Source organism: Pundamilia nyererei, unplaced genomic scaffold, assembly GCF_000239375.1.
Source record: "Pundamilia nyererei isolate P.nyererei 1_Seehausen unplaced genomic scaffold, PunNye1.0 scaffold00083, whole genome shotgun sequence".
NCBI lineage: Eukaryota > Metazoa > Chordata > Actinopteri > Cichliformes > Cichlidae > Pundamilia > Pundamilia nyererei.
In genome coordinates this window covers 2519416-2529803 of record NW_005187484.1, presented here as the reverse complement: position 1 = coordinate 2529803, position 10388 = coordinate 2519416, and the positions used below count along the sequence as shown (strand labels likewise).

At 43.3% G+C, this 10388-nt stretch overlaps 1 protein-coding gene across 1 annotated transcript in view; it reads left to right on the top strand.

Moving 5' to 3' along the window:
- Window positions 1–6332: 6332 nt before the first annotated feature.
- Window positions 6333–10388, top strand: part of LOC102214346 (calsyntenin-2) — a 326636-nt gene continuing 322580 nt past the window's right edge. Inside the window, exon 1 of the mRNA XM_013912186.1 lies at window positions 6333–6477. Coding sequence (XP_013767640.1) covers window positions 6414–6477 — 64 coding nt within the window. The 5' untranslated portion in view covers window positions 6333–6413. The remainder of the gene's footprint in view (window positions 6478–10388) is intronic.

Here is a 10388-nt window from a genome sequence, read left to right as displayed (position 1 = left end):
AAACTATCATCTTGTCTTTATTTTTAGTTAGCACATACCTTAAACACTTAAAGCTATAAGCTAATGATAGTTATATAAGAGCAGATGCTGCTGGTGCAATAAGCTGTACATTTTACGTCCAATGGATCTGATTAGTCGACTAATCGCAAAAATAATCGGTGACTAGTCGACTATCAAAATAATCGTTTGTGGCAGCCCTATTGTTATCATGTGAAAATTTTTTGTTTAGGTTCTTATTTGTTAAAAAGTTTAAAAAGGACGTTTTCATTTCATCACCTACCTTTCAGCTTTTTTTCTTCTGTGTGAAGCATCTTGAATAAATACAATTTTATTCAACATACTCAAATCTTTACAGGAAAGAGTATTCTTTGTAGTATCACTCATGCTTTAAAAAAAAAAGGAACCTCTTTTTCTTTTTTCACGTTCATTTTAGAGGAACTCAAGATGACCTGAATTGGTTTTGGATGCATTGCAATAATGAGACTGAGCTACAGTGCGTGAGAAAGGACTGAACTCTCATACATGTGAGGCTTAGTCATCTGTAACTGCTGTTCAGAATAAGTAACGAATAAATGCGATATATATCTATGGTGGCCCTGAATAATAAAGTGAAAAACCTGAAAGTCTTGTATTGTCTACTCACAATTCTGCAACTTCAGAACAGTACAAATAAAAGCTTTTATATTTCAAAAATGCACCTGCATGTGAGGGATTTATTTTGGTCTCTAAAATAAAATAAAGCCTAGTCTAGTATTGTTGTGTTCTAGTAAAAAATGTTGTTGTTTTTTTTTTTTTTTTTACCAAGTTTAATGTTTAAAGAAGAAGTAAAAATGACTGAGTTAAAGACATAAAATTTAAGTGTTTGGATTTTTCTGACGGGAGAGGAAACAATATTTTCTCTTACAGTTTTCAGTAATGGGATTGAGAAATGTGCAAGGCTTTGAGCAGATGACAACTTCTGGCCCAGTTCCTGCCAGTGAGACAAGGCAAAACGGGGCCAGAAGGCATTCTCACAGCTTCAGACCTCTGCATGATGTAGGCGGCATCAAAGCGCCGCCACCGACACTTCCTCAGAAAAAGCCGGGGGGAAACGCCAGGGGGATGGTGGTCTATCTCTCTGCCTTTCTTAGCCGCCTCTCATGCCTACCCTTCCCCGTCCTCACCTCCTCCTACAGCCTCAGCCAGCTGTCAGTGGGAGCATGCCGAGGCATTGCACTCTTGTCAAACACACACACACACACTTACTGGACAGCAAGGGTGAGAGGGGAGAGGAGGGGGAGGGAGATGGAGAGATGTGATGTGGTGACAGTAGAGTGATTAGTCTATACACAGAGCTTAGAAGAAGAACAAAACATGGAGTAAAACAAAGGCTTTGTGCACGTGGAGATATGGTATAAAAGATCAAAAGGAAACATGGGAGCGTCATTACTTGAGAAAAAATTATCTCTCAACTGAGGGAGAAGGATCAAGATGCTGGGAGAGTCCCCACAGTCATAGGATGGAATACTGAGGTTAAGAGCATTCAGCAGGCAGGAGAACAATGGGAATGACATTGGGGTCTGGCTTGGACCTGCTTTGCAAAATTTTGAAAATAAAACATTTTTAACTGTCAACACATTCCCCCGCAAGCTAATGTCCAAACTCTGAAACTGACTAATAAAAAAAAATGCACACAAATAAGGCATTCACTTCTCTCCATGATTATATTCCAAATAGCAGCACAATGGACCATTAGCTCCTGCAATGAAGACGATGGTGTTTCTATTCTCTCCATGTGTTCAGCAAATGATCAAATTAAGATGCACGACTGTGCTTTTCTATCTGTCACACTCGCTGTGCACAGAGGGATCTCCAGCCAGACCTGATTTACTGGAAAAAGCTGTGTGTCTGTGCACAATTACTGGGTGTGCAAAGTAAAAGTTTAAAGTCAGTGTTCTACATGCATCTGTCTTCTTTGTGTGCCACGGTCCTGCATCTAAACTTTATGCAAGAGCAAAGGCACATGAGAACAAGCTTGACCGCTAGCCACACCTATGTGTGTAGCACTCTGGCTATGACTCACAAATCTTTGGTAAGTGGCCACAATGTTCCACACAATAAGTTATTGCTGATTAAGCCTGCTGAGTCACAAAAGCTTCATTGTGTTCCGCTGTGTTCAGTGTCAGTTGTTGCAGTCAGGGTGACGGTGCATAGTAAAGAGATATGGAATTAACTCAGAGCAGACTTGAGATTCAAAGATAAGAAAATTAATATGAAACAAAGCTATCAGTAAAAAAAAAAGAAAAAGAAAACGTAACATCAACATTCTCCTCTGAATTACCCAGATTGTGTTTTATTTAAATCCTTGCCGGTGCTTCATTTGTTCTGGAAGGGCTACGTTCTGACATTATATATTTATTGCACAATAGTAAACTAATGTTGTCATCCTTCCTAAGGTTTCCATCATCATATAGTAGCCGGTAATATCTCCCAAAAGTGAAATACTTCCATGAGGCGACCAGAATTGCACATTAAAACCGCTCGGCCGGGTTAGATTGCCTGACGGGGCGCGTTGCGAGCGAAAGTTTTCTCTGGACTCTGAGCAGACAGACGGACATGGTGTGATATCGCATTAGCATTATGGCTCCCAATTCACTATTCCCAGGGTGGTAGATACGGTAGCCTGGTGGGCATAATGTGTGTCAATAATGAAAAAGCATCAAAAACCTGGAGAGCAGAAACGGGATTCTCACAAAATTGGCCATTTGCAGCAGGTTGTAATTTTGAAAATAGCCCTGATGAAAAAAATTGAAGTATTTTGCCTGATGCAGCTCAGTTACTGATATGGAAACTTCTGTCACATTCAGGACGTATCTTGCCAGGTGACTTGCCTTGCTACATTATTATGGGCCCTGCTTTTCTGTGATATAGTATTTGTGTCTGAAGATTAATAATTTGGAGAAGAGCTGTCCCTAAGCTTTAAAGCCTTGTGGAATATAATAGCTTATAGTATATACCCTCAGAGGTGTTTAAAGGGGACTGATTAGAAGCTCCATGTTGTTATTTTCGGACTCTACTATTGCAGCTTTAAAGAACACATCACCTCAGTTGATCATTCATCTGAAACTGACGCTTCACTTTCCTTCCCCCTCCCTTTAAGCCAACTTTCTGCTGATTGGCAGCCCCTCGCAAGCAAAAGATTTGAACAACAGCTACATGAGATTAGCTCATGTAGCTTTCATTTGTACTGTTCTGAATTTTCTGACTATGTAACTGTATAGTCAGAAAATTTAAAAAAGTGTAATAGATTCTCTTTCAGCTATGAATGACAAAAAAGAGGAAACAAAAAATTAAAGGAACAAGTGATGAACTGTAGCAAAAGCTTAACCCTCTGAGTCCTGATGTCTCCATTATGCTAGCCTGTAAAGTTGCTCATGTAGCTCACCTTCATCTGAGTACACAGTGAATGGTTTGACTATGAAAATGATTTGAATGATCATTAAAATAACAAATAAGGGAGTATCTTTTAGAATCAATCCCAGTGTTTACTCAAGCTGTTCTGGGTGCAAATGATCATTCAACACTTTATTTTCCTACTGTGATGCATTTTGTTGATATTTTTCCCCTATGTCACCCAACCGTTCACTCGAGTCTTCTTTATGCAACATATTCCTTGGGTTGTTAAAGTCGAAGCATGCTAGCTAGAAAGACACTGCTCTGCCCCGTCACCTCTTTGTACACATGCCCTTGTAAGCTATACACCACTTTGGTCATTTTCCAGTGAAACGAAGACCAAAATTTTATTTCATCACTGGATTGTGTGGATTTAAATCAGAGCATTGTCATCTGTTTCTTACCCCCCGTAGATAACGGAGGCAATATTTTCCTCTGCCTCCCAGAATAATCCTTAACCAGCAGAGATGGTCCAAAAGAAGAAAAATCCCTTTTAAGATAGGCTACTCAGGAAAATTGAAAAAGTTATTATTAATCCCGCTGCGCAGCATCAACAACAAGGCATATACAAACCTGCACGCATGCCAGCACACACCCACACATACACATTGACACACGCACACCTTCCAGACAAAAGTAGAAGAATGAAATGAGATTTCCCCCCACTCCCAATTTGAAACATGCAAAGAAATTGTGCTCTTTCTCTGCAAACATGAGTCATGTTGCACAGTGATTTTTAATTTCATTGCCCGTTTCACGAAGCAGCGTAAATGTCTGAACCAAGCAGCAACCTCTGGCACTGTCAAAATAAATCCAGTGTGAAAGTGCCAAAAACTGCAGTTCCTCTAATAGTCACTTGGGCTTTATGGATAGTTTCCTCCTTCATCACACCTGTATGGCGGGTGATTTAAAAAAAATCCAAAATCCATCATGATCATGATTATGTTTGATGTGAGATGTCAGACTAATTTTACACCGTGGGCCACATACAGCCCACTTTGAACCTACATGGGCCAGACCAGTGAAACTCCCAGTTTAACTACACATTGAATTCTTCTTCTAGCTTCTTATAAGTGCAGTTTCAATGGTAAGTCTCAGTTTTTCTACATGCTAAAGAAATGGTGCTGTGGTAACTGTAAGAAATCTGCCAACATAACTCTTTGTGCATAAATTGTAAGAAATAACAATTTCAGGAGGAAAAAAATCTATGCGGTTCTTTACATTTTCCAAAGGTGTCCAGTGGGCCGGATTAGAGTGTTTCTTACCCCTGGGCCTTATGTTAGACACCTCTGCTCCTAAGGCTTAAATGTAGAGGCCTGTTTGCTCATTTGGGCAGCTAAAGCTCGTCAGCTAGGCCTCACCTCGGGTAATAGAAGACACTCAAAAGGACCTCTTAGCCATGGTTGTGGCATTGGCACCTTTTGGAATATTAATAAATATACTCTCAAATTATGGGGGATAGGTTAATTGGATAATCCAAATTGCCACTAGGTGTGAATGTGCGAGTGAATGTGAGTGTGAATGGTTGTCTGTCCCTGTGTGTTAGCCCTGCGACAGACTGGCGACCTGTCCAGGGTGTACCCTGCCTCTCGCCCTATGACAGCTGGGATAGGCTCCAGCGCCCCCCGCGACCCTGAAAAGGAGAAGCGGAAGCGAATGGATGGATGGATGGACTCTCAAATTATATATCTGTCTTGTTGTGATGCGAAACTTGTCCTAGAAGTTTCTGTCTCACTACAGACAGAGAAGTGTCTGTGTAGCTTGCTAACAAACCTTGCTAGCTCTCTGCTCATAGGTTCACAGCCAACCTCTGGGCTAAATATGACATCCCCCCCCCAAAAAAACCCCCCAAAAAACCGAACGAAAAACTCATTAACGTCTTTTTTAAATACTTTACAATCTTTTTTTTTTTTTAAAAAGCAAACAAACCCAAAAACCAAAAACAAAGCAGTAACATTTTTGCAACTTACATTCGAGTGTCAGTGTTTCAAGCTTAAAACAACTGGAGTCTGTAAATCCACAAATATCCATGTCAGTTAAATTGTAGATTATTCAAAACTATAGATCCGACTTGCGGACACACCAGCCTGCACAGTAAATTAGGACTGCTTTAGAGCAACAACACTTTAATGAGTGGCAACAAAAAAACAAAAAAACGCTGCAGTATTAAAATCACTTCCTGGATATTCCGTTTAAATTTACCGTGCCTTAATTGTATGGCCCTTTCCCCTTCATCGCAATTACAGCATTATATGCACTGCTTTCTAATGGCATTGTAGCGTTTAACTCTGATGGTGTTGTAATGAGCCTTTAGCGCTTGTAGTTCAATTGTTTCGGTTTTATTTTTTATTATAGAAATATTCGCTGACAACCCAACAGTGTTGTACACGGAATCCATTCAAATAGCTTCTTTTCAAACTCCCTCACCCTCTCGTTTTTTGTAACATTAGGGATCACTGCACGCTGCTGTTGGAGTGGGCTGGGATGCTCTACAGATAGGGAGGAGGAGGAGAGCGAGGAGGGCGGAGGATGAGAGAGTGAGAGGGAGACGGGGAGAGCGACAGAAAAAAAAGAAAAAGAAAAGAAAGAAAAGGAAAAGCGCCCGGGTCCATCTCTCTCCTCTTCATGACGTAGCTCGGTGTGGTCCCGGGGGTCCGCCGCTCTCTGGTCCCGTCTCCACAGTCCGAGCAGCCTGCGGTGCGACGCGCGCGGTGCCGAGCGGCGAGGTGCGTTGCGGTTATCCGCTGTCCTTCTACTTCCACGCTCCCCCGGCTTGTCCCACATATCAGTGAACTGTTTCCACACTGCCTCAACAGAGAGAGAGGAGACCCCGCGGAGAGAGAGAGGGCGGAAAGGAGAGAGAGAGAGAGAGAGAGAGAGAGAGAGAGAGAGAGAGAGGAGGAAAATAAAAAAGGCAGAAAGAGGAGAGAAGAGGAGGAAGGAGGTCGCCTTAGTCCCTCTCCTGAATCTCCAACGAGAAGATGCTGAGAATAGCCGGCGTGCTGGCTGCTCTGGTTTTGGGGTTGAGCGCCGCTCACACCAAAGGTACGGTAGGTGAAGGGCAGCGTGCCCGTCTGCCAGTGTGCTTTATTATTATTATAGTGGGTGGCTGTGGATGCAGAGGGATGACCATCTGATGAGGCGAACTAATTGATGTTTCTGCTGATTGCACTGTGTGCGCGTTTTGTTCCTCACTCCAAGACAGGGCTGTAATTTTCCGCTGGTGTTTCTGCGTGGACTTGTGGATACTTAGCACTTGATAATAACTGTACGACGGTGCAGCCCCCGATGGCACTCGGAAGTATTCGTTTTTATCTTCTGTGGCATCACTACAGTCGCTCTGTGTTACTCAATAAAGAGCGTACAGTGACCTTGTTATGGCCTATATTATAGGGTGGGCTAATCTCAGGTGGCATTGCTAGAAAATTGATTACGACTTTTGTTATAGTAGCTCACCCTCTTCACATTTGTTTCTTCATATTTGTGGTGTAGATGAGTGTAGATGAAGCATCCTCGTGCACTATTTGAGGTTACGGGCTTTCCTGTTTTCTGCTGTTTGTGACTGATAGGCGGAGGAATAGGCAGGGGAAAAGCGAAGCAGAAGTTTTAATTAAACAAACAAACAAAAAAAATCATCCAAGACTGCGTATATATATTTGCATGCATGTAAGAAAATACATGACAGAATATAGTTAAAGCAGGGGGGGTTAGTGTGACCTGTCATGAGCTTATTGTTTGAGAGAATCTGCATGACTCACTTCTGAAGTCCAGGATCTTGGAAAAGGAATAAGGCAATGTCTTTGCCTGAGGATACACATGCCATGCACATGTATGTAACGTGGCAGCCCCCAGCTTAGTGTTGCAAAGATATGTACCTATGTAAGCAGCTAAATATGGCAAATTCTGCAAAAGCAGTCGAAGCTTTCAAGATCCAATCAAACTTTTATGAGTCTCCTTTAAAAGTCATGCGCTTTTGTGTGTGTACCTGTGTCAGTCCACAAACTGCCTCTAAGTACTGGCACTTACTTTTGGCTCATTTCAAATTGCAAAACACGCGCCACGAAAAATCCCCCAAGCCACCTGATATACGATAATGACGTCCAGATGTCATAAATCTGTGCCATACTGTTGGCAGTTTTGCTTCGCTGCTGAGCTAATTTTAGGTCTCCCAGCATCCCCACTGCAGCGGGGCCGCTCAGTCCTCTTGTGAAACTGGCATGTGCCGTAGGTAAGCAGGTAAATGCGGCAACAGGTTCATGCTAATCAACTCCCTGTAGACCTGGGCGGGCTTTTGCACAGCAAAATAACAAGGTGACACCTGTCAGTTTCATCTGGCAGCCACGCGGCACCAGAACTGTGATAAGCTGTTCATCCTCCTCGCCTTCTGACACGGGGAAGATCCTCCCTGTTGTGGTCGGCTGGCTGCCTACAGCTGCAATCTTTTCTGCGTGTGTGTGTGTGTGTGTGTAAGGAAAAGATATGCTAATAGACCTGCTGTGGGCTGCGACCTGGCCAAGAGGTCAAAGTTTTGCCTTTAATGCACTTTTCAGTTGCACGCAAGGAACAGTGGGGTTGTCTATCATGTGCAAATACATGTTACCTATTAGGGTATTAACTGGATTAGTTCAGAGATGTAATATGGCCAGAAAGAAAGGGTAAGGTTGCTTTGTAAGGAAGGATTTATTGTGTGTGTGTGTGTTTTTTTGTTATCCAGAGCTTGGCTGTGAAGTAAACAAATTACTGCCAAGTCAATGGGGGTGGAAAAAACCAAGCACACCATGGTTCTAATTGATTCCCCTGGGACACTGTATAGTGCAGTTAAATCCAGGAGAAAATAAGAGGCTATTGTATCCAGTATCTGCCTATCTGCTGCTATCTGTTGCTCTGTACATTGCCCAACCTTTACCACCCGTTCCTGCTTCCTGTCACAGCTTCTGGGAAGCAGACACAATAAGAAGCACCATCCCCCCATTTTCTTTTTTCCCCTTAACTCCAAGTCTGGTTCTCACTTTCAGCTTTTGAGATAACAACTGAAAGAGTGCATCCGTGTCAGGCGCCGGAGAGGGATCTGCCTCTGCAGGGCCAGTATACAAACTTGTTTCCCAGATAACTTTGAAGCGCCGCCGCTCCTGTCATTTTGTGTTTAGCCACCGTTTCATTCCAGGAAGGCGACTTCCTTTAAGCACCGTCACCCTCGAGTCATCCAGTCAGACTCGGCATGCAAGCGTGTGTTTCTTACTTAGTTGTCAGTAATCAGAGCTTGAAGTGTTAACATCCCCCTTGCATATGTGTGTGTGTGTGTGCATGCGCTCGGAGCGAGAGTGATGGATTGAAGCCAACATGTTGACAGCTGCCAAGTATGCAAAAATAGGCAAGGAGGTGATGTCGTTTACAAAGGAATTATTGCGTTCGCTAGATACACGCTGCGGCTCAATCGATTTCCCCAGGACCGACCGTGTCCCAGCTCAACAGGGAGAATCTCCTGGCAGCGAGGCAGAAAGAGCTATACAGTTTTTTGCCAGGGCTGCCCGGAGCCTTGCTTTTGTGTAATTCCAAGCAATATGAACTCTGAATTTAGATAGCTCATTACCAGCACACTGTATTTTAATTCAGCTGCCCACTGTGTGACTCTTTGTTGGGGGAACCTTTTTGCTGCTTTGTTATATCCAGATAAACACACTGTAGGTCCCCCCCCCCCACCCCACCCCCCATCAGTGAGCGTGTAAGCAGCTAAGAGTGTAATATTCAGCCAGTGAAAGAGGCTCCGTGCTAACCAGCTGGCTGCTCGGACATCTGCTAGAGAAGTTGCAGGATTAATCAATGCAGGTATTATAATTTATGCCATTCCTTATAGAGCTTCTGCATGCGCAACTGTGTGTGTGTGAGCTAGTGCTTTTATGTGTGTGTGTGTGTGTAGAGGGGATAAAGACAAGCCAAGAGGATAGGCATTTGAGGATCCCATTAGCAAATAAAAAAGGGGGTGTCAAAAAAATAGAGGCAGATTTATGTCCACTCCAGTGGAGGAGAGGAAGTGCATTATAGGGAGCACTCTATAAATCCTCCAACGAGGCTGTGACACAGTGTGCGGCACAAATCCTGTCCAGTTTGCCACGGCCACGGGGAGGCAAGCCTCAGTGACACGGGGGAACTTCACAGATTTCTTTTTTTCTCTTTTCCACGAACACTTTCTTTCTTTTCCTATTTTTTTTTCTTTTCTCAGAGCTCTATGCCATTTGTGAAGTAGGAGAGCTTAAGCGGCTGCAGTGATGGAAGAATGCCAGGCCGCTGATCCCGGCACAGTTCCACAAGCATTAGAGACAAAAGACAGAGTCGGAGTGGATAAGTTTAAGGAGAAGGTCGAGAGGCTTTCTGTGATCCCATGAGTGCCGCGGCTAGATTCGCAGGGAGTCTTGTGACTACGGAATAACACAGTTCCTTACAGCATATTGAACTTTGCTCATTAGCGAACAGATGCTGTTTTTATTGCTAATGAGAAATCAAGCCTTTGTTCTCTGCCTCAGTGCTAAGGATGGCATGAATATGGGGTAGTGTCGATTGGCTATTTGTTGCTTCCTTTCAAACTTTCATATAAAGCCACAAATGGGAACTTGGTGTCTGTTATCATATCTTAGTGCATGCTGCTTGTCCGGGGTATTCCACAGTGGCCTTTACACTTATATTCGCCTACATCTTCACGCTATATACAGTATCTTTTTGTTCAGCCTCTTCTGCTTTTGCTCCATTGTTTTTTGAGACGTGGAACAGAAGGTGGGAGGGGCTTTTTGGGAGTCATGGTCTATGTGAGTATGTAGTTCAGTGGCTGACTGAACTGGGTAAAACATACAGTGAGTAGGTGTCTCATCTCTCTCTCTCTTCTTTCCTTACTTCTTTCCTTTTGGTTGTTTTGAGTGGTCACAGCTGACCATACTTGGCAGCAAATAGGCAGCCAGGGCCTA